Here is a 25,753-nt window from a genome sequence, read left to right as displayed (position 1 = left end):
CGATTCTCCTGCTCCTTGGATGCTGCCTGACCTGCTGTGCTTTTCCAGCAACACATTTTCAGCATTGATGAAATGATAACAAATTATAAAAGCTCTTTTGTTTTCGAATGTTGTGCTTCCTTTGCTACTCACTTAAGGTAATTGTTGAGCAAATAGACACTTATTGTGTGACTATATACATATGCTTGCTTAGTGCATGAATGCTAAAATAGGGTGGTCTTGCTGCAATGGCAAATGGACAACTTCTGTTTGACAATATTGGATTATCTGTTCACCTGAGACTGTTGAAAATCTTCAACATGTTTATACTACTTGAACCAAGTTGTAGAGAATGTACACCCGTAATATCCTACCAACTATATTGTAATGCTCATTATGTGGCGTAAATAGAAGACCATCACTGTGGTCCAAGAGTTAGCTTTTGGAGTAAAAATAAACACACATTTTGTTGGAAAAGTAGAGAAGGAATGTTATGTTTTATTTAACTCCTGCTTTATTAGATCTGAGCATGTCTGGTAATGGTAATTGGGTGTATGAAATGGAATATATTTAATCTCCCTAAACAGAAATATTGTTCTTTTAGTGATCACAAAAAAAAGTTCAGTAAAACATGTGCTCTGTAATAGAGGGTTGTGATTCTAGAGAGCAGTACAAATAACTTTAGTTCCTTAACTAAAACTAGTACAGAAAATACAGCAACATTAAATTATGTTTTTGACTTCTCTGCTAAAACCAAACAAACCCCATTTGAATTGTTGGCTTCAAAACAATGCTAACAATTTGTGGTGAAAAATTAATTATCTTTAGCAGCACTGAATATTGCTAGAAAATGCAGTGATTACCAGCATTAATAACAAGGCCACGCCACTCCCCTAAATTAGAAACTTAAACAGTGAAAAACACGTTAGAAGGCTTTGTAGAGATGTAAAAGAAATAATGACGTATCGGTTTGGATAACCAAATGCTTTGCTAAAGCAATAGGTATAATAAGACTTCAAAAGATTAATGAAGACTAAAAAGATAGAGGGAGAAGTGTCAGAGCATGGGAACTAGGTTTCTAAAGGAAAGGGAAAACCACAGAATGTATGAAACTTAGATTTTCAGCTGTGGTTTCTCATATGCTGAGTACCTTATCTCATGTGGCTACTTAAATAGTGTCCTGCTGAGAGTGTGTATTAGTTTTGGCAAGGTTGAGGCCCCTAGTTTCTGTGAGGCCTGCAGAGTTCTGCAAGTTTTTATGAATCTTGACCTGTCCAAAATGTGCTACCCTTTTGAATCTTAGCCTGACTGGAATCTGTTAGCCCAGGATTCCTTATCGGGCACTAAAATATTATTATCTCTATTGTAATTAGGCTGAGATGCAGTAGAGTCATAGTCATAGTCACGCAGCACGGAAAACATACCCTTTGGTCCAACAAGTCCATGTTCCCAAACTAAACTAGTCCCACCTTCCTGATCTTGGCCCATATCTCTCTAAATCTTTCCTCTTCATGCACTTATCCAAATGTCTTTTGAACATTGCAATTGTACCCACATCCACCACCTCCTCAGGAACTTCATTCCACACGTAAAACACCCAGTGTAAAAAAAATTGCCCCTCATGTCTTTTTTAAATCTCTCTCCTCTCACCTTAAAATTCTGCCCTCCGTCTTGAAATCCCCCATCCTAAGGAAAAGACAACTACCATTAACTCTATCTGTACCCCTCATTATTTTATAAACTGCTATAAGGTCACCTCTCAACCACCTAACCCTGATTCTCTTGGGACATGCTAATCTCTGTAAGCTAATGCCACAGTTTTCTCCCTCTCTTAGATATCTGTGCATTTTGCAACCGGCTTATTCCACCAACAATACCAGTCGTTGAAGCCATGGGCAAAATATTCCATGAGGATTGCTTGAAATGTAGAAAATGTCAGTGCAAACTGGTGGGAAAAATCTATTACAATTTGGATGATAACCCTCACTGTGACTCCTGCTACCGGGTACAGCAGCTATTTCTTTCATATTGAATAGCTTATTTTCTTTTTATAAAGGGTCCTACTTCTCTCCTTTAGAAGGCACTGATTTTTTCCTTGTAATATGATTATTAATCTAAGATAGTGTTGGAATGTTATTTGCTTTGGTTACATCATTACAGACAATGACGCTATGCCTACTGAATAGACACTAACCTCACACCAGGACATGAATGAGAAATTAGCAATCTTTTTTAAAAGGTCATGTTAATTTCTCCTTGAATATTAATTGTTTTTCCATTTTCCCATGTTGGATGCCCTCAGAAGATGGAATGGAGCTGGCAGTCAAATCTTTCCTTTCTTATAACATGGGGAAAGGAAGTTTATTTTTCTCTCAAAATATCCTCTGTACAATAGCCTCAACATGGTATTTGGATTGTGCTTTATGGGACACACAGAATATGAAAAAGATCAAACTGGGATATGCATTATGCAGATAAGAGTGGGACATTCACTCTAATAAGATCTTTCCTTTTGCACCATTTCAAACACTGTCATCCTTTCTACAGTAAGGAACAAACTGTTTGTAAAAAGACTGAACAAAGTGACCTAATCTGATACGATGTATGCAATATAGTGCCTTAGACTCCCTCCATCTCAAATGTGTGAGGGTGCTTACTGTGTCTTTTCTGCTACAATTTAAATTACAGGACACCGTGGAGAAATGTGAAAAATGCAGAAAACCAATAATGGATCAGATTACAAGAGCCATGGATAAGGCTTTCCATTCTGAGTGCTTCAGATGTGTTGTCTGTAACCGGCTCATTGGAAGTGAACGTTTTGGACTGAATAAGGATAAGGAGATTTACTGCCTCGAAGATTTCCAGAGGTATGATTTCAACATTCCTACATAGTACTGAAATGATTATTTCAGCAAATAATATGAATATGAAAATGATTATTTCAGCATTGTCTGCTTTGTTCTCACCTGTTCAGCTTGGAGTTGGAAAACCATGCCTTACCTTGAGTATTGCAGATTTGTTTAACATCTCTTATACATTCCTTGATTTTGAAATGGTTTGGTGAATAAATGTACTATATGGTAGCGTGCTGATCTCAATTTGTACTCTGAGATGAGCTTATAGGATAGTGTGGCCTCAGCAACCCTGGTTATCATATGAGGAGTGAAGGTTCAGCTGTGATTTATTAATTTAGATATACACAATCCAGGAAGGCCATTATTGTATCAACTCGTTTCTTAGTAGCATCCAGGGATTCTACCTCCACCTCTACCCAGAGGTACATTCTAGGTTTTTTTTGTAAATTTCATTGTGAAAAATGTACTGATATAAATAAGTTAGTCAAAACATTAAATTGAAGAAGTCTTCTGTATTTGCTATTTCCGACAAATGTGCAACCTTGTTGAAAGCAATCAGGTAAGGATAGCAAATTATTCATAGTGTAACCTTTGCAATTCATGATGACTCAAAATATAACCAGATTTAATTGGACATCTTGTATAAGATTGCAACACCATTTATCATCTCCACGTGGCACTGTTGCGTTTTGGTTCTACTGCACCGACCAATCACACACTGGGTTTCCCAATGTTTTGTGATATTTACTGCTACACATCACTAATAGAATTTTATTACAAACACGTATTACTTAATTGTTATATGGCTCCTAATGCATGTCATTCAATAGTTCTCCATAATGCTCAGAAATAACTGGGACATCACAGTGTCAAGTGGTCTATATGCTTTTTAAAATCCAAAGTGAATTTGTAAAAGTTAGCACTGTAAAGAGACTTCCACCAGGAGTCACTAAATATACTTCAGACTGCATGTCATACCTTTGACCTGGGACTACAGAAATTTGTCATATTTTCACATTCTTATAAGTGGATAGTTTGAGATTCACTCAATTTTGCAGGCCTGCAACTAAAACAGGAATGTAATAGAAAAATCACTTTCATACTTATGATCGGTTGAAAAAAAAATAGCTTGTAGACGTTGAAAGACAGCAGCATCAGGTTTGGGTCTCGAGTCAAAAAATCTGCTGATGCACGCTATCTGGATCTGAATACATGTTAGTGACAAGAACCCAGAGGACCTGTGTGTCTCCCAAATCAAGTTTGGGAAAAATTCAGTGGGGTGAAGTAAATTAATCCCTTTTTAAAATCTTGTGACAGTTTCTGAGAACAATAATTTTTATTAATATCTGTATAGTTTTAGAACATAGAACAGTAAAGCACAGTACATGCCCTTCGGCCACAATGTTAGTCATAGTCATAGTCATGTAGCACGGAAAACAGACCCTTTGGTCCAACAAGTCCATGCCGAACATAATCCCAAACTAAACTAGTCCCACCTGCCTGATCTTGGCCCATATCTCTCTAAATCTTTCCTCTTCATGCGCTTATCCAAATGTCTTTTAAACATTGTCATTGTACCCACTTCCTCAGGAAGTTCATTCCACATGCGAACCACCCTGTGTAAAAAAAAATGCCCCTCGTATCTTTTTTGAATCTCTCTCCTCTCATCTTGATGTTGTGCCGAGCATTTATCTGAAACTAAAATCAAACTGAACTACACACCCCTCAATTTACTGCCGTTCATATGCTTGTCCAGCAGTCACTTAAATGTCCCTGACTTTACACAGAGAGTGGTGGGTACATGGAATATACCGCCAGCGGTGGTAGTAAAGAACCTACCTCTGACTTTCCCCCGACCATAGATTGCTCCCATCACCTTAAAATTATGACCACTCATGACAGCCATTTCTGCCCTGGGGAAAAGTCTGTTGCTATCTCCTCTATTTATGCCTTTTATTGCCTTATACACCTCTATCAAGTCACCTCTCTCTTCTGTCTTCTCTCCAGTGTGAAAAGTCTTAGCTCACTCAACCTCTCTTCATAAGACAAGCCCTGCAATCCAGGCAGCATCCTGGTAAATCTCCTCTGCACCCTGTCTAAAGAGGTGACCTGAACTGGATACAGTATTCCAAGTGTGGTCTAACCAGGATTTTATAGAGCTGCAATAAAACCTCACACCTCTCAAACTCAATACCCCTGTTAATGAAAGTCAAAATACCACACCCCTTCTTAACAACCCTGTCAACTTGGGTAGTAACTTTCAGGGATTAATGTACATAGACACCACGATCCCGCTGATCCTCAACACTGCCAAGAATCCTGTCTTTAACCCTGTATTCAGCATTCAAATTCGACCTTCCAAAATGAATCACTTCACATTTAACCAGGTTGAACTCCATCTGCCACTTGTCAGCCCAACTCTGCAACCTGTCAATGTCTTGTTACAGCCTGCAATAGCCCCCGACACTATCTATAACACCAGCAACCTTTGTATCATTGGCAAACTTACTAACCTACCCTCTCAATTTTTGGTCCAAGTCATTTATAAAAACTACAAAGAGCAGAGGCCCAAGAACCTCTGCAGGACACTACTGGTCATCGACCTCCAGGCAGAATACTTTCCATCCACTATCACTTGCTGGCTTCTTTTGGCCAGTCAATTCTGTATCCAGACACCCAAATTTCCCTGTATCCCATTCCTCCTACCTTTCTTAATGAGCCTATTGTGGGGAACCTTGGCTTGGCACGGTGGCTCAGTGGTTAGCACTGCTGCCTCTCAGTGCCAGGGACCTGGGTTCAATTCCCACCTTGGGCGACTTCTATGTGGAGTTTGGACATTTTCCCCATGTCTGCTTGGATTTCTTCCAGGTGCTCAGGTTTCTTCCCATAATCCAAAGACATGCAGGTCAGGTGAATTGGCTATGCTAAATTGCCCATAGTGTTAGGTGCATTAGATTAGATTATTTACAGTGTGGAAACAGGCAATTCTGCCCAACAAGTCCACACCCACCATCCGAAGAGCAACCCACCCACACCCCTACATTTATCCCTCACCTAACTCTACGGTCAATTTTGCATGGCCAATTCACCTAACCTGCACATTTTTGGACTGTGGGAGGAAACCGGAGCACCTGGAGGAAACCCACGCAGACATGGGGAGAATGAGCAAACTCCACACAGACAGTTGCCTGAGGCGGGAATTGAACCTGGGTCTCTGGCGCATTAGTCAGGGGTAAATATAGGGTAGGGAAATCGGTCTGGGTGGGTCACTCTTTGGAGGGTCAGTGTGGACTTGTTGGGCTGAAGGGCCTGTTTCCATACTGTAGGGAATCTAGTCTAATCTAAATGCCTTACTGAAATCCATATACATTGGATTTGTGATGTTTGTCTCTTGTGTCTGCAGGCGATATGCCCCACAATGTTCTGTATGTGAAAAGCCAATTATACCAGAAACTGCAAAGGAGGAGTGCCTCAACATTGAACTATTTGGGCGCCACTTTCATGTCAATTGCTACAGATGTGAGGTGAGATCCTACATACAGACAAAGAGATTCTGGGTGAGCAGAAAGCTCATGATTATTCTTTCACTGCGCTACTAGAAGTGGATATATTTGTTGCGATCAGACCCTGGCCAAAACTTCCAAATTCTTACTGTTCCAGACTGAATAGCCTAACATTGTCAAGCTCCCAGGTGAGAGGGGATGTACTGTCACTCCCTCCTTTATTCACCCACATCTTCAATTGTTCACAACAACATTTATTTACAAAGGATATCATTCTCCCAGACCAAATGAATTTATGTTTTAAAGGGAGTCAATTTAATCAGGCTTTTCTGAGTTAACAAAAGAGCAATTATATTAGGTACTAAATGTACAGAGAAACAATAATGCAACACACTGATTAGAAATGTTAAATGAGTCCAAAAAAGATAAAATTTAGAACATGTATGGTTTAGTCGCTGCATTGCTTGTGAAAAGTAGATAGTGGATCGTTGATAGTCGAGAAGTTGATTTTAAAGATTCTTAGCTTTGCAGATTAATTGAAATTCTTTTGTTGTGTTTTTTTTTGCTAGCTTCTACCACTCAGAGCAAGACTAGTGGTTGTTTCTTCAACTGTGACCTTCACAGTGTATTGGTTCTTGAATACAGGCTATTATACAAGTATCTTGGCTCACTAGGCACACCTTAGTCCACTAGTGCCAGGGTTGAATTGGCTTTTAACCCCTTGTGTATGCTTTAAAAAGGAAACACACAAAACACACTTTGTTGTCAAGGCTGCTCTTTTTTTTTGAAAAACCATTATGTTCTTAATCTGAAATATTCACAGGGGATTACAGTTCAGCTCAAAGTACATTTCTCCCTTTTGAAGCTTCCTTGACAGCTTCAGGTGTGACATTCCAGAATTTCTCATGCAAAAGCCACTAGATTTATATCGGATTTCATTTTGGCTGTATCATTTTGTTTAAAAGAAATATATAGTGGGAACTTAAATGTCCTTACGTGATCTGGAGTTATGATCTGTGGTCATGACAGTTAACTCAATGAGACGTTGAACTTTACATACAATGGAGATCAAGCTTTGACTTTTGTCTCTCTGCAGAGTTAATTAATCTCATCTAAGCAGTGTTTGGGGCACTATACTTATCCTCAAGATCTTGAGTTAGGAAAGTAAACTAAATCTCTATTCCCACTTGCATGACAAGTGTATATGTGACTCAGATAAAGACAAAGCTGACCTGTGATAACCCAAGGAGGTTTACAGGTCCACATAGTATGCAACCATTGCTGAAAGACTTCTTGTGACATGCTTTCTATTGCTTCAAATTTACTATTCTCGGCCAGCCTTAGTTTTGACTGGCTGAAATTCTCTGGTTATCTGTATTAATGTGATGAACACTGAAAGTTTTCTTTGTGTTCCACGTTGTTCTAGTCCATTAAACAACCTCAGTACAATTTGATTTTCACAATCCTAATGGGATTTTGCAATTTTAATGTCAACATCACACAAAGCAAAACAGCCTCAATTGCAGCATTCAAATGAATGTGCACACTCTGACCACTGGACTTCTGGAACAGGTATAGTGTAGCAAACCAAAGGGCTCAATAAGATATACTGTTAAAGAGATGAAGTAAAAATGTCAAGTGGTTTGGCAACCCCTGCATTTATATCCCAGTCTCGTGAGTTTAGTTTCCAAGGAAACCCGAGATACCTTTTTAGTGAGTGACTTCTCTTTGCTAAAAGTGCAATCTAGGAAAGATGGAAAGTTAATACTGCTTGGTTACATCTATCAGACAACACCACACCCAGGAAGAACTAAATTGACCTTTGTGAAATTCCTGTGTAGTTTCAGCTTCACTCATTACGAGAAAAAGCTGCATGCCAAAATTTTCAGCTGTTGAATTCTGGAAATAATACAGGAAATGACAGATCTCAATATGCAACTCTGTTCAGTCTTCTAAGGTGTGGGAATGGAAACATTTAGCTGATGTTCCCCAAGCAGTTCAAATTCATAATTAGGATATGGGCTCAAAAGAGGTGGGATGGAAAAGTCTAGATGTTTTGGGGGGAGAGAATATTTAATTACATTGTTCTTTCGCCTATTTTTCTATGGTCAATTCCTTAATAGGCTTATGAACAAGTCTGTAGATTTATCTTTCCACTAGGGAAGGACTGTCAGACAGGGTGACCTAAACAGATGTTGGATTTGCTCTTTCCTCCAAATAACGAAGTTGTGGGTTTGATCCATAATTGAATTTGGGCAAGTAGAGGATGAATTTTTATGAATATTCTCCTGTTCATCAAACATAACTTTGGCAAGGGAGCTACAGAAATTCTGTAAATATGATGTAAACAGCACTTACACTTTTCTTTAGTATTTCCAAACCTCTTCTGCCATAATTACAGCAGACAATTTAGAGAACACTTGTAAAAAAAAATCCACCTTTATAATCTAGTTTGACATTACATGGAGCTTGCTACTTTTTATAACAGGTACTATTCAGATGAAAACTTAAGCTGCCCATTTAGATGGACTTTATCAATCCCATTACATTATTTGAAGAGGTACACATTCTCTTTGCATCCTGACCAAAATTTCTTCCTCAACAACATCAGCAAAAACAAATTAACAGGTCACTCAACTCCTGTTTGAGGAATGTTGCTGTTGCAGAATAGCTGTTCCGTTAACCCCCAAAGCAATAGTCTCTGCATTTGAAATTATTTTGAAAAAGAGACATTTTGAATGTGAGAAAGTTCCATATAAATACAGGATATTTTAAAATAAAAATTTCATGGCACTTGCCAACTTACTTGCAGCATTTATGCATTGCTAAAACATTGCTTGTGTATTTTGTTATGCATTTTTTTAGTCTTTGAACACTGATTAATCAATTCAAATGAATGCAGAGCAACCCTTAGACTGAAGTCAATGTCACATGGTGCAGTATCAGCTAAACATTGGAGGGCTCAAAGTGCAAAAATTGCTTACTGAATAAACACAGCACACATGATAGTGAGTCATACAGACCAGGAAAGTCCCAGGTTCCAGTCCCAGCCTGTGCTGGGTAGATGTGATATTAGGGCTCTACAATTGGCTTTCGAGTTCAGAAGGGGATAAAAGTACTTTTGTACTCTGAATCATTTTCTCTTTGAAGATGGATGTCAATTGAAGGCAGAATGAAACTTAGCGAGAATGTCCTTGCCTCCCACTCCATCTCTCTTCCCCCTTACCAAGGAATCCCTACAGTGTAGAAACAGGCCATATGGCCCAACAAATTCACACTGATCATCCGAAGAGTATCCTATCCAGACCCATTCCCCTACCCTATAACCCCTGACTAATGCACCTAACCTACACATTGCTGAACACTGGGCAGTTTAGCATGGCCAATTCACCTAACCTGCACATCTTTGGACTGTGGCAGGAAACCAGTGCACCCAGGGGAAACGTGTACAGACACAGGGAGAATGGAGAATGTGCAAACTTCACACAGTCGCCCAAGGCTAGAATCGAATGTGGTTCCCTGATGCTGTGAGGCAAAAAAGTGCTAACCACTGCTGCCCCTGCACTAATGTTAATGGCAAAAGTCAGTTTATTTAACCCACCATTGGTTTGTCCCACCCTGATGTCAAAATTCATCCTGTTATCAACACATTGATAATTTCTACATGAAAACCTGTTTCTAAAAAAAAAACTGTAGGCAGTGCTACCTTTAAAACTAGACAGTCACACTTGAAGGTAGAACTTGAGGTAATTATAACTTTTTTGGGATATTTTGGATAACTGCTGATGAATCTTTTGTTGTTCCAAGAATTAATGTTACAAGTTTAAGCAGGAAGACATCTCTTACAAAGGAAACACAAGCAGCCAACACTTCTCATCTCATTCATAACTTTCACTGTATTTGGTTCCTTTGCCCTAATCTTTTAAATATGCTGGGTGGTAGTAAAACTACAATTACTGTATTTACAGTTATTCTGAAGGCATGTTTAGGGCAGTGTAGTTCTATTTATAATTCACCCCTGCTATGAGAGTATGTTCCATTCAACCTTCATCCACCTAATGCCCCTAATTTCACTGTAGATATTTTCTATATAAACCTGTTCAGAGATGTTATGACATATTCTTGGAGGTGGAATTTAAAACTGGGCCTCCTAACTCAGAGGTAAGGACAGTACCATCTATTTTTTTTCCCATAGATATTTTCTAATCAACCTGTTCAGAGGTATTATGAGACACCTCTAGAGCAAGTAGGACATTAACCTGTGCCTCCTTGCTCAGAGGGATGGACACTACCACTCCACTGCAGGAGCCCCCTAAAAAGGTATTTTTTCAAAAAAAAATTACAAGGTATGGATATTTTTAATCCATCTATCCAGACATCTTTTAGATTAGGTTAGATTCCCTACAGTATGGAAAGAGGCCCTTCAACCAAACAAGTCCACACCAACCCTGCAAAGAGTAACCCACCCAAACCAATTCCCATCCCCATATTCACCCCAGACTAATGCATCTAACATTATGGGCAATTTAGCATGGTCAGTTCACTTGAACCTGCACATCTTTGGATTGTGGGAGGAAACCCGCACAGACACGGGGAGAATGTGCAAACTCCACACAGGTGGTCGCTTGTGACCCAAGGCAGGGATCAAACTTGGATCTCTAGTGCTGTGAAGCAGTAGTACTAGCCACTGAGCCACCGTGTCACCCTAAAGCAATGACAAACATCGACCCTGCAAGTGTGAACCTGCAACTTGCAAACCCCAATGCTACACCTGGTCAGTGTGGGACTGAACCCACAATCTTAGCATTACTAGCACCATGCTCTAATCATTTGAGCTAACAGACCAACATGTTAAGGCACACCCGTGGAATGGCTAGGACCTCAACCCAGGTCTCCTAGCTCAAAAGTAGGAGACACTGCACCACAAGAATCTCTATAGTCCATTTAAAAACACCTATTGCTAGATTTGTTTGTGCCCATTTTTTTGTCTCCAGTGATTAGAAGTATAAGCTGATAATGATACAAGGGAATCAGGTAAACAAACTGTGCACCTCTTGAAATAATCAGACTGAAGGACTAAGAAGTAAACAGACAAAGGACAGAAATAAGTGAAGATTAGAATGCTTGAATTAACATTCAAGTCTTCTACAGAAAAATAGAGGGAGAAAGGGAGGCCAAAGTGTAAACATTTAAAATATTTGACTTTTTTTAAAATTCTACTCATAACCCCTAAAGGAATTAGACTCTACACTTCATTGATTCAATGCCAGAGGTTGACTGGCAGTAATTAACCATCATGTTGTTAATAAGTTACTTATGCTCACGACGACACAAACTTTGTGACAAGTCTAGTTAACATCTACTGTGCAAATACAACAACCTAAATATATTCAATACAGCTAATTGGCAAAGCAGATGGTAAAAAGTTGTTTTCATAAAGCCCAGTTTGAGCAGCACATCACAGAGCATCTGTTCTTTGTCCTTAGTATTCCATCAACCTCAGTTTCTTCAAAATTCAATTACAGGCTGTGACAAGGTTATTATTTATTGCCTACCCACCACATGTTCTTTTTAGAGTACAATTGAATGGCTTGTTAGGCAATTCAGGGCAGTTAAGAGTTCACCACACTGCCCTGAGTCTGAAGTCACTTTGGCCAGACCAGAAAAGATTAGCAGATTTCATTTCCCAAAGAACATTAATGAAGCAAATACCTTTCTACAACAATCCAATCACATGACCAATACTAACTTCTTATTTTGTCAAGAAATTCTGGATCATTGTCTTAATTTTATTTTTGTAAATGCACTTCAGGGAGTTAGGGGAGTTACTTGCTGCAAAGTTCCTAGGTTCTGAGCTACTCTTGTAGCCACATTATTTATGTGCCTAGTCCTTTTCAGTTTCTGGTCAATGATAAGAGTCAAGGGGTGGAGCTGGAAAAAGTGCAGCAGCTCAAGCAACATCACAGGAGTAGGAGAGTCGACATTTCAGGTTGCAACCTTTCATCAGATTCAAAGGTCCCAACTGGAAACATTGACTCTTCTGCTCCTCTGATGCTGCTTGATCTACTGTGCTTTTTCCAGCTCCACACTTTATCGATTCACTATTTCTGGTCAATGGTAACCCTTAAGATGTTGTTGGTGATGGTGGATTCAGCATTGGTTAAGCTATTGAATATCAGGGAGAAAGGGTTAGATTTTCTCTTAAGAGTTGGTCATTCCTGTCATTTGTGTATCATTGATATCACTTGTCACGTTATCCCAAACCTGGATAGTATCCATGTCTTACTGCTTTTGAACAGGGACTGCTTCAATGTAAGGATTCATGAATGGTGCCCAGTGTTATGCAATCGTCGTTGAACATATCCACTTCTGATCATCTTATTTAGTATGGTGGGATTACCTTATGAGCAAAGGTTAAATAGGCTGAATTTTACTCAGTGGAGTTTAATAGAATGAGAAATGATCTCATTGAAACATATAGGATTCTTTAAGGGGCTTGACAAGGTATATGCTGAGAGATATTTCCCCTCCTAGGAGAGTTTAGGACCAGAGGGCAGAGTCTCAGAATAAATAGGAGCCAATTTAAGACTGAAATGAGAAGGACTTTCTTCTGAGGGTTGAGTTTTTGCCACACAGTTGTGGGGGTTAGAGTTCCTGAGTATATTTTAAGGCTGAGATAGATAGATACTTAAATCAGTAAGGAAAGCAAGGGTCAATGGCCATGATCCTATTGAATTGTGGAGCAGGCTCAAGGTGCTGAAAGGCCTGCTCCTGTCATTATGGCCTTGTATAGGGATGGTCAGACGAAGCAGCTGAAGATTGTTGGACCTGGGTCACCATCCTGAGGAATCCTTGAGATATTCAAGAACTGAGTTAATTGACCTTCAACAGCCACAACCATCTTCCTTTTGTCCAGTGTATCTATTCCCTCAGTTCACAATGATTCCAGTTTTGCTACAATCAATCCAGTTTTGGTTTTCTAAAAATAAAGAGTGCAAGTATAAAGTAGTATTGATATATATTGATCAAATCTTGGTTTCTGCAGTTTCAGGGGTTCCATTCTATAAAAAGAACATTTAGTTAAAATCAGATTTGCCATAATATTATTGAATGGTAGAGCAGGCTTGAAGAGGCAAGTGGCCTACACTGGTTCCTTATTGCTGTGTTCATGGAGAGTATACAATATAAATTCAACAGTATTTGTGGCATGGGTAACAAATTATAGTAAGGATAAAACAAAGGACTGTAGATCCTGGAAACCTGAAACAGAAATTGCTGGAGAACTTCAGCAGGTTTAGCAGCATGAGTTTCTGCCACAATTTCTGTCTTTGTTATCATTACAAGGGGATGCTTGATATATTGGGATTATTTATATGGAACAGACAAGACAAAGAAGAGTTAACATCTTTTGTCTTTAAAAAATGAAGTACTTTTACAGAAGAATAGTAAGAGCCCATCTTGTGCTTGAGAAGTCCATAATGAGGGATCACCAATTTAAAATTTGCTACCAAAGGGAGTAAGGGCAGAGGTTATGGAAAATGTATTTACACTGTAAGCTAAAAAAAGCAGACTCTCTCAAGAAATGGTTAGCGATTGTTCCAGCTTTTAAGGAAAAATTGGATAAATGTCTGAGGCAAATTAATCTCACCTGCTACTATGAGATTAGCTGGCAGAGACATGACTGAGCAAATGGTCTGATATAATTATCTATGGTTTTACCAGATGTCTTGTTTTTGACCACAAAGCACACTCCTTTACCATTGTTTTTAAGAGTAGTTGTGCTCACTAAATAATTGACATGTTTTGACCCTTGCTTAATGAATAGAAAACACCAACAATTCCTCTTGTGCAAGATATAAGGTAAGTGCATTGCCACAATCTTGTCTGAAGTGTGATAATATACTCCCTCACTGACAGATGGTTATGTTGGTTGGAAGTGTAGAGTCGCAGAAACTGTTTCCTTCTCTCCAAAAACCACCAGAGTAGATCTTGAAAATCTTTGATTTGTAAGCATATTGCTTATAATTCTAACCTCAGTACTAGAAGCTGCCAGCTTGACCACAAGTTTCTTGCCAGTTAATGATCAGCAACTACTCTGTACATGGAGAAAGATCTATGCAGACATGTTAAATACTTTACATTTTCAGATCACCAATTGCTTAATCCAGGTTCTTATACAAAGGCTTGCTACTGCATAATCTCATCTATATTTGTAGTTAAGATTGTATATTGTACAAAATAAGGTGAATTAAATACACATTGCTCAATGCATGAATGATAAAGCCCAGTAAAAGTAAAAAAGCAATGTCAGAACACTTAAAACCACTATTCTAAGTGTAATACTAGCAGATGGAGATGAAGTCTGGAATACTGCACAACTGACAGCAAACTGCTATCCAGAGGACATAATGTGTGAATTGTATATGAGTTGAAGCATCAAGCTTCATAGCAAAATGAGAAACAATAATATGGAGATGTTTTGGTGAATAACAAACAGATTGGAGTGGAGTGTTCATGAAGGCATGGTATTACAATGGGGTATATTTCATTGTGAATTGGAATGGTATTTTACAAACATTGTGCTCGATAGGAGGGATGAAATGTTTCTCACTTCTGACACCTAATGCTAGAATTGAGCACTCCCACATCAGGTATAGCAGTCATATACTGAGTAAACCATCACCTAATGTGTCCAGAAATTAATTAATGTGAATTAGGTACAATTTTGAACCATGTTCAAAGCATGTAGTGTCTTCAAGGGACTAGATTTTAAACTGCCCAAGCTTTTTTCATACAGGCCTTTAAAATCAAAACCAGACTCATTACAATAATCATTAGATTTGGACGTAACTGAGGCTAGTTGCCAAGATTGGTATATCAAGTGAAAATGTTGAAACATAATTCTGCTTATACATTTTGTATTACAGAAATGTGGACTTCTTTTATCTCCTGATGCAACCGAAGAAGGGTGCTTTCCACTGAATAAGCACATACTTTGCAAGACTTGCTATTTGCAGAGCACGAGCTCCACTGCCTGAAGATTCTGGAATATTAGCTGCAATTTTATTTTTGTGAACTGCCAAATAACTTCAATCAAATTTATCCTGGTATGGTTCACCATTTTCAGTTACACTTAATAACATCCATGAATGATCATTTTGATTAGGTTTAGTTTATTGCTCAAGGCCCACTCATATTAAGCAATGCAAAACTAAAATTTTAGGCTTGGATCCTAATATGTAATGGTCTTAATTGGCATCTGCTATAGCAGCTTTATAATTGTGATCAATGCGCTTGAACTAGGGTAAACAACTAAATTAACCAAGGCTTCCACTCCTCAACTATAAACAGCAAGTTCTATTGAAAACACTCAAACAATGGGTCTGCTTGTAAATTTTTGTAAGACCGAATCTACTACCATCTTGGCTTGCATATGAAGAATGGTCACTTGGCAAAAGTACTGAAGACAACTGGTGCCCACCTGATTCTCTCAGAAGATGAAGTGTTCTTAATTATATCAAATCACCATTGTCAAAAGGATTCAGTTTAGTATTTCTAATAATATCTACTATGCTACTTCTGGAATTCTTTTCACAAATTGAATTGCAATTCTCATCCTCTTCATTGAAAAGTAATTCTGTATAAACTGCTAATACTTTAACAAGTTTATTAAAAAAAAAACGTTCTTCCACAGCAAGAGAAATGGACCAGCCTCTGATTCTGCTTCTATTGACAAAGCAATATGAGACTATGTCGTTTAAACTAATAAAAGGGATGATCTATTTAAAGCTTAAAGTTGTTTTCTTTGGGTGTTAGCTTTCAATGGTATAAAGAGTATTGTGGAGGCATTGGTCACCTTGGAAGAAAAAGCAGTGACTGAGAAAACTAACTGGCCATCTTGACAGCAGTTAAATGTGCTCCCCTGTATTGTGGTAATACCACAATACATTGTGTTATGACATTGCGCTGTTTTACCACTAATCTATGCTCATGTTTATCAAAGTTGAAACTTTATTGCTGGAACAGCACAGCAGGTCAGGCAGCATCCAGGGAACAGGAGATTCGACGTTTTGGGCACAGGCCCTTCTTGCAATTACAGTCAATACACCAGCACAGTATAATTGATTTACTCCCTACATATTATGGATGTCACTGTTCACTTGCACTCAAGTTCCAAATGTTGGTAATTAAAACATTTTAGACTGATCTAATAATTCTAATATGTTTAAAACTTTTACTTTTGCCAATGCTGGCCTATTCATTATTTTCATGAATGCTATTTTCTTCTATGGATTGATAGCACAAATGTTTGATTACTTACTACTGTACAAAGATTCATTTTAACATTACACTGTATATGGAGCAGGAGAATCGACGTTTCGGGCATAAGCTCCCATTCCTGAAGAAGGGCTTATGCCCGAAACGTCGATTCTTCTGCTCCTTGGATGCTGCCTGACCTGCTGCACTTTTCCAGCAACACATTTTTCAGCTCTGATCTCCAGCATCTGCAGTCCTCACTTTCTCCTATTACACTGTATAGGACTGGCAACTTTGCTTGAACCTTCAGGAAAGACTATTAACATCTGTCCAGTTAAAAATTGTCTAAAAACTTAGTAGATTGAATTCCAAAAGCTTGATTTTCTAAAGTAAGATTTTCAATTTCACATTAGTAATATTTCTGAATTTGCACCATTAGCAAAGGAGCACAAAACAATTTCTGCTCCATTATTCAAGGACTTCCGCGAATGAAACAAATATCAAGGCTTCAAAATTAATTATCAATGTTTTAAAATTTAAATAATTCACTTGATAGAGCTTAATAATTTTAACCATCATAGCAGCATTCATTATTTTCCAGAAGGCTATGGGTTGCATCAAAGCTTGTTTTGGAGTTTTTTTTGCAGACACTACCAGCATTTCTGTTTGAAGTGATAGAAAGCAATGATTTTCTTGTCTACTTTCATGTTTACTTTTTGTTGTTATGTATAAATTTATTTCATTAGCAGATGGAACTTTTGATGTATGTTTGTCATTTCATAAATTTAGAATGTAACTCGTGCTTATTGTTGCCCAGGCAAACTTTGAGGATTGATGAAAATCAGCTATGCAGTATAGACATTCAAATTTCAATGAACTTGTAACAAAGGCATAATCAGCATCACTACACTTTAATTCAGTTAACTCAGACCAGTAAATCATTTCTAGAACTGCCCTAATCAGCTGATTTACTGTGAAGCCGAGCAATATATTTAGCAATGGTCACTGTCTAATGGTCTGTGGTATTTGAAATGTTGACATCATCCTGGACTTACAATTGTTCATGTTTTGAATGTTCAATGCCAAATATCACAAACTTTTGCCCCTCAGCTCACAAAATGAATCTGGCACTATACTCAAATCACAGTGCACCACATTTGAGGATGATAATCTCCCTATCCAATACTACACATGCATTGTCCAGCTTGACTCTAGATAGAAATCAGGCACAATTACATTGGTTGATTTTATGTTCCACGTAACAAGGAAAAGGTATATGAGACAACTAAAGTGATACAACTGAAATACAGAGTGTGTATTTTTAGATCCCAGCCTAGAAAGTAAGCAGTCAAAATTGAACAAGGGGCTTTCCTATCCCAAACTGATGCTAAATTGCAGATAGCAAGGGCATCCACCTGAATTCTAAGGTCGTGGCCAATTAGATCAGCTGTATGAAGCAGATTTGTTCATGACACTACCAATCAAACCAAAGTTTCATATAATCAGCCCTTTTCACTATTGACTTCCTTGACTCTACCTGCCTACAGGTTTCTTCCTGGGAATTCACTTCAAGTTAGCATGAGGTGCTAACTAGTAACGCGTGAAAGCGAAACAAGAGATCTCAACTACTCATTTAGCAAAGCAGTAAATTAAATGTTAATACAATGAGAACTTAAAAATGAAGGACAATGTGTATGTCACAACTATCTACATGTCTATGGGGTTTTTGTACAGGGAACCAAAGTATTTCAGTGGTATATAAACTAAGCAGTGCAAAATGGATCCTGGTGCAGCAAACCTTCCAGGAAATTGTGGTTAGGAAAGGGGCTGGATAATCTCGACATTTCCTTGTTAGACCTGGAGCAGAGATCCAGTATCCACAGAAACTACTTAAAAAAAAAATTACTCCCCTGGATGCGGATTTAATAAATCTTTGATGATAAAAATCTGCATGCTTAAAATGAATACAACCTTAAATAAAGTAGTGCTAGTAGTTGACGTCTGATTTGCACATGACATCCACATGCAATTATGTAAAAACTCAGTATTGAAAGCTCCAACACCCAGCTCAACTCAAAACAAGATCAGGTCTCTATTGTTCCTAATGTCTTCATTATAAGAAATGGTTTGAATCTATCACATTATTTTCATATTTAAAACACCTGGATCAAGCTACTGTTTAATGACCTGCACTCGAAGGTTTTTTTTAAATTTAAGCTTCAGGTGAGTATCCTTGTTACCTACAGTTTAAAATTGCAGTCAACCAGTTCAGGTAGGCTGGGGTTTAAAATTTCCCCTACCCAAGAACCTTACTCAGCTACTTCAAAAGGCAGCTCAGTATAAACCACATTACTCAGGATCTGGGATCATATATAGGCCAAACTGGATAAGGGTGGTAATTTCCTTGCCTAAATATTGATAAGGACTGAGCAGTAGACATTTACTTGGAATCTAGCGAAGTTTTTGTTAATCTGCATAGCAGATTAATTAAAGTTAGATTATATGGGATTCAGAGCAAGCTTGCCAACTGGTTAGAAAATTGGCATTATGATAGGAGACAGGAGGGTGGTAGAGGATTGTTTTTCAGACTGGAAGCCCATGACAGTGGTGTTCCACAGTGATCGATACCAGATCCCCTTTTGTCTGACATTTATATAAATGTGTATGTGGATGAGAACATACAAGGTATAAGTAAGTTTGCAGATGACACCAAAATTGGTAGTATTGTGAGCAGTGAAGGTAATCTAAGATTACAAAGAGAGTTTGATCAATTGGGTCAATGGACTGAGAAGTGACAGATGGAGTTTAATTTGGATAAATGTGAGGTATAGCATTTTGGTAAAACAAACAAAGGTAGGAGATATACAACTAATGGTAGGGCCCTGGATAGTCTTGATGAACAGAGACCTAGTGGTTCTGGTACATAATTCTTTGAAGTGTGTATTACAGATACACAGGGTGGTTTAAAAAGCATGTTTGCCTTCATTGCTCAGACAACTGAGTTGGGACATCAGGTTGATATTGTACAGAATGTTGGTGAAGCTAACTTCTGGAGTACTATGTGCAGTTCTGATCATCCTGTCACATGAAGGATATTACTAAACTGGAGAGAGTCTAGAAAATATTTACCAATATGTCACCAGGAATGGAGAGTTTGAATTATAATAAGCTGGATAGGGCAGGGACTTTTTTTTCACTGGAGCACAAGATGTTAAGGGGTATCCTTCTAGAAGTTTATAAAACCATGACGGGCGTAAATAAGATAAATAGCAAAGATCTCTTCCCTAAGGTGGGAGGGACTTCAAATCTCCGGGGCATATTTCTAAGGTGAGAGATTTAAGATTATGGGGGACTTTTTTTTTTAAAAGCACAGTGGTTAGTGTGCAGAATGAACTGCCAGAGAAAGTGGTGGATTCTGGTACAGTTACAATGTTAAAAGGCATTTGGATAAGTATATGAACAGGAAAGTTTGGAGGGACATGGGCCAAATACAGGTAAGTCAGATCAGTTTTGATTGGGAACATGGTCGGTGTGAGCTTATTGTACCAAAGGATCTGTCTCTACAACTCTAGTTAATTAGAAATGAAGTGGCGATAGTATATTTTATCTGGGGCAAAGAAATAATTAGTTACTAGTCCTGAATGCTCCCCAGCAATCCTTGCTTCTACATTCATAACTGGTGCTCATATTGGGATTCAACATTGCCTAAGTCATTTAGTATTCTGCAAATATTTTTCCATACATTAAGAATTGGAACATGAACAAGATATGAATGAATAGCTGTTAAACTACACAATATAAATGACCACTGATTTGTGGTCAAGAGTGTGGTGCTGGAAAGGCACAGGTCAGGCAGCATCGAAGGTGCAGGAGAATTGACCTTTTGGGCAAGAGGTCAATCGGGATGCTGCCTGACCTGCTGTGCTTTTCCAGTACCACACACTCACCTCTGATCTCCACTAATGCCTGTTTTCACTATATTTTATTTTTCCCTCCTCCATACTAAGAAGTATTGAAGCCAATTGTACGTTAAACAGCTAATTAAATTTTGACAATTTATCTTCCCTCATGTTTTTTAAAATGAATAAAAAAATTGATATGGCGCGTGCATTCTGTATACACTTATGCCCAATTGTATAATATAAAGTAGTTATAGAACTTCATTGAGGGGTCTTTACTTTTACAACAGTCAACAATGGTATAAATTATAACTTAAAACCTGATTGCTACATACTAAAACTCATTTCATATCAAGAAGGCAATGAGTATAAATGAAAAGATTTTAAATTTTGGCGTGGACAGTATGCTAAGTGACTAATCAACATACTTTTGTTAAAAGATTTCAGAGTTTCAACTGGCTGAGTCAGTATTTATTGCTCATGCTAATCAGAAGTGGTAGTAAGCAGTCTTCTTCAGCCACTGCAGTTTATTTGGTGTAGGTATACCAATGGTGCAATTTTTTTGTAATAAGAAAGGTGCTAGAAATAGAACATTTATGATGCGAGCAATAAAATTGTGAATGGCCATGATAATTCCTACAAATGAATGGCTTGCCACCATGGATAACTGTGCTCCAAGTTGGTATCTGCAGCAGAGAGGTTTGAATAGCAAATAAACTAGCAAAAAGCCAGTGTCAAAGCATTTTAAAATCACAGTATACACTGAAAAATCCAATTAAACACAACCAGTCTAATATAAAGAACAAGAGGATTCCTTCTGTACTAAATACCTATTTTAAATAGAAATAAATGAATAATGCAATTTTACTCATTAATGTCAAACCAATTACAGATCTTTTGCTCAAATCTTTGAAACTTCTCTTCAGTTAAAGCTTCAGTGCCAGACAAAGCAATTTAACACAGTTGTGGCAGATGGATAACGGTATTTCCAACAGGAACAGATGTTCTAACAGATGGAAAAAAATCTCAAAAACCTGTCAACTTTATAAAAGTGCATTTTTGGACAAGTTTGAAATACCCAACATTTCCCCATCCAATCCCCACTTATCCACAACCAGGGCTTTAACATTGCACCTCTGGTAGCTGGGAATATCACACATGAAACAATGGATCCTCAAGTAAATTTCACATTACCATATTTCACATTACCATTCTTCACATGAACCTAAAGTATGAAAACATTTTCCCTCCCCAGCTCAATTGTTTCAAGGTTAATTGTACTTCAAACTACTATCCAGCCCAAGACATTTCAACATTTGTATCCTTTGGTTCCATTTCACGTATTTTGCAGTAGAGATTACAACCACATCATAAATTAGCCATCATTCATTAGATATACTTGTGCATAGATGTTATTGAGCATTTTAACTCAACCTTTCACAATTATATGCAAATTCTAAAACAAATGGAAAAGGTACTGTCAAAATGACATTGGAAATTTACTAATGCACATATTGAAGAGGCACAACATTACAAATTAGCAAAGATTCCCAGCAAAGTTACTTTCATACAAAATTCACCCTTTTACTCTTCTTCACTTTGTAAGTGATAAAATATATTGAATCGTATATCCAGCACTGTCAACTACAGCACAGTTGGTTGCACTTGTTTCCAAGCCAGAAGGTTTTGGGTTCAAGTTCCACTCCAGTTGTGTACAAGATGGCTGACCGGTGAATGCTGTGCTACTTAGTCAGCAGTGCTATCTTCTGAACAAGATATTAGACAGAAACCCTTGCAGGTAGACACAAAACATCCTACGACACTATTTTGAAGAGCAGAGCATTATCCTTGAGCAATATTTATCCCTCACTGAACATTACAAAATGATTTGCTATCAATCACAACATTGCTCATGGAAGCTTGTTGCATGGAAACTGGTTGAGTTTCCCACAATAATGACTACACTTCATAAGTATTTTGAGGTGGCCACTGTGTATAAAAGACATTACGTAAACATTTTCTTCTCTTAAAGTGTCACCTTCCACATTTCAAAGAGCCTGATGTAAATACTAAATTAAGCCACCAAGGTTTATTAAGACAGGGTTCACATGAACAAATGCTCCAATGCACAGATGGTTCCAAATACTGTCCACACTTCGGAGGATACTGCATGTTAATACAGATTATGATTTCAAGGCTAGTTTTTCTCTTGCTCCTTTTCATTTTGAGTCAGGAAAACGTAACTAGATGCAGTTTTAAGTTCAAAGTAACACCATTCAAATCTATAAATTATAAGCATACTCATTTTTAAAAAATGTACTTTGGCATTTTGTTCAAGTGGAATAATCAAAACATAAATTGGTTAGAATTTTGAAAGGCAGGATTGCAGTTGAGGTATTTTAAAAATTAGCTTTAATATCCTTTAATTATGGAAATAAATAGCATTTGTAACTGTTTGCTATGTAACTACCCCTGTTGGTAAGCAAATACATATGGATGTCAAGATCAAGTTGATCCATGAAGCACTCTAGGACTTAACAATATACTAACACAAAAAAAATGGTCTGTTTGTGAAGTATTGGAAAAGCATCAGAGCTTACACAACACCACAAAAAAAACTTTCAGGAGAGAAAAGCAAAATGGTACAAAAACCTGGAGAAGTTTTTTTTAAATTTTGAGATGTTTATTTTCACAAATGGACAAACAGAAGTTCAAAATTCCACACCTTCTCAGACGACGTGGTGAAAATCAAAATTTGTGTAATAATGCTCATCCTTGCACAAGATGAAAATGGACATAGAAGGGATGAAAAATTCAGTTAATCAAAGATTTTCTGGTTTGTCTGACTGCTCCCAGTCCATTAAGGAACTTACAAACTGAGCTTTACATTCCATTTTGATTTTTAAAAAAACCCCTGTGCAAGCAGCAGACTGAAAATTCAAAGTCAGAATATCAGAGGAGATGCACAACCATGCAATGCAAAGGATGCAACCCAGTTTGAGCCACAGCATAGCGCTGTTACACATTGCTTCTGCTAAGTGCGTAAAAAATGATGCAGTGCACAAGGTATCCACAACATTTTGTAGCATTGATAAATGTTCGTATCGCTCAATCTTTAATCCATCAAGCCAAGTTATTCAGCTGCAAAGATACAACAATAGTTGATGGTCTCCAGTCTTACTTCAATATCTCTTGTATTTAAGCACATTGTTCAAATTGAACCCTCCTCAACCCCCTCATATCAGAAACCAAGAAAGAATGAAACATTTCTCATTTGCAATTTGGGAGTCAGCCTTGCCAGTCTTTTCTTCCTCCTCTGCATTCAATTGGCATCTTGAAAATTCTGATAGCATTTAGTTAAAAACCAGATCGTACTGAATCAGCATAATACCACTTAAGATAAGGACATATCCAATTTTGAAATTCTCATTTCTGAAGAACAATGGACATTTTCCACCTTGTAAAAGGTTATGGTCACAAAAACTTCAATTGTCCTATGCAACCTGGAAAGAATGGCAATGAGACACTGATTCTGGGTCACAATAATGAAGGGAATTGCAAATCGAGGGAAGAATAATTCAGTAGAATACTCAAAAACATTGTACACCATTGCAAATATTTACATTATGTTTTGAATCAGTAACTAAATGTTAACATTTACATGCAACTGCAATGAAGAGTCAATGTTTTGTTTCTGAAGCACAGTTTCCATAACACAGGTTGCTGGGAAACATTGGATGTATTGCAAAACATTTCCTACTGCACACCCCAGTGGATAATGAAGCTAAACTGCAGAATGTGTGAGAATGACAATCTCAAAAGTACATCCCAAGAGCCTATACATATACCCAATGTGCACCGCTCTTTGAAGGATTTGACTCGGTGCTTGTTTTGGTGATTTTAAAGGTATTCCAACATCATGCCTCCCAGAAGAGTAAATAAAACGAATACAAAGAATAATTAACATCAAAGGTTCACCAGAAGTGTTGGCTAAACAACAGTGCTGTCTAAAATTACATTGGCCTGTGGAACATACATTCAAGGCTATGTATGTTTAATGTACAAAAAATGCCTTAAAGCAAAGATTGCTATACAGAAAATTTATCAATGATCATTCAATATCATTTTACCATTTATTTCAGGTGAGAGGCCTTATACAGCATCACCAAATGGTTTAATGAAAACAAATCCTCCCTAAATTCCCAAAACATTTGCATTCGCCCACAAAGCTTTTCCTCTTTCCATCTTCAGAAAGCCCTACTGCAGATAATATTACTGAGAAGCACACATTTCAAAAAAGAATCCCATCAACCCAATGTTATCTGCAATGTTCTTTTTGTAAAAAAAGACCCAATGTCATGGCCACAAAACACAATATTGATCAATTGTTAGACCACAATAGAAGGATAATTTATTGGCCATTCAAGTTAAAAATTTAAAACCAAAGTGGAAGAATAGGAGACTTTAAATGCAGACTTCTGCACTAATCAGGATGCATAATTAGTCCAGCCTTTACATAAATCGCTGAATAAACATACTGGGTGAATTCCAAGAGACAAAGAGCAAGCTCAGGAAAAATATGTACATCACGAGTGAGCTGTTTTCATTACTCAAAACAATTACAAACATTTAAATGCCAAGTTAAAGCATTATCAGCTTTTTAGTGGATCTTCTCAATATGGATATCCTGCACCATGGGTGTTGGCCTTCAGTGTCACATCCTTGAGAAGAGTTTAAACCTCTAAAAAACCCTTAACAGATAAAACGGTAAATTTTGAAAAACAATGTTAAGTTTTTTTGTGATTATGCTAATTTTCAGGACACCAAATACATTTTATCAAAACAAAACCTTGTAAGTTCAACTCGTTGTGAAAGTCCAGACTTTTGCAATGACCAAAATGTGGTTATTGCATCACATTCACCATCTCAAGACTAACATTGTAACTAGACTGAATCATAATTTGCAGTTTGTCAACACTGAAGAAAAATATGGCCCCTATCCAAGCACGCAACTGCTCACCAAAAAGAGACCTATGCTGACGGTAGATTTTTACACAAGTTTCTGGTATTTTCTGTGTAATAAAATTTTAAATTTACAACCAGAACAAGAAAAATCCACCAGGCTATGTTGGTACTTATGACTGCAGATGTATGTTTGAAGGGTGACGTAGAAACTTTAAATGCAAAAATAAAGAGTATTCATTTGCTTTCTGAAACACTTACTGTACAGTGGCATCACTAACCAAACTGTTGCTCTTTC

General features: G+C 37.6%; 1 protein-coding gene across 3 annotated transcripts in view; it reads left to right on the top strand.

The window, feature by feature from the left end:
* Positions 1–16,125, top strand: part of LOC122540266 (filamin-binding LIM protein 1-like) — a 38,636-nt gene extending 22,511 nt beyond the window's left edge. Inside the window, exons 5-8 of one of the 3 annotated variants that reach the window (XM_043675724.1) lie at positions 1,815–1,984; positions 2,668–2,846; positions 6,238–6,391; positions 15,265–16,125. In XM_043675724.1, coding sequence (XP_043531659.1) covers positions 1,815–1,984; positions 2,668–2,846; positions 6,238–6,391; positions 15,265–15,375 — 614 coding nt within the window. In that variant the 3' untranslated portion in view covers positions 15,376–16,125. The remainder of the gene's footprint in view (positions 1–1,814; positions 1,985–2,667; positions 2,847–6,237; positions 6,392–15,264) is intronic. The other 2 variants (XM_043675725.1, XM_043675726.1) reach the window with 2 other exon arrangements.
* The last annotated feature ends 9,628 nt before the right edge of the window (positions 16,126–25,753 follow it).

Source organism: Chiloscyllium plagiosum, chromosome 34 (genome assembly GCF_004010195.1).
Source record: "Chiloscyllium plagiosum isolate BGI_BamShark_2017 chromosome 34, ASM401019v2, whole genome shotgun sequence".
NCBI lineage: Eukaryota > Metazoa > Chordata > Chondrichthyes > Orectolobiformes > Hemiscylliidae > Chiloscyllium > Chiloscyllium plagiosum.
The sequence above is the reverse complement of the archived record's forward strand: the minus strand, read 5'-3'. Positions and strand labels throughout refer to the sequence as shown.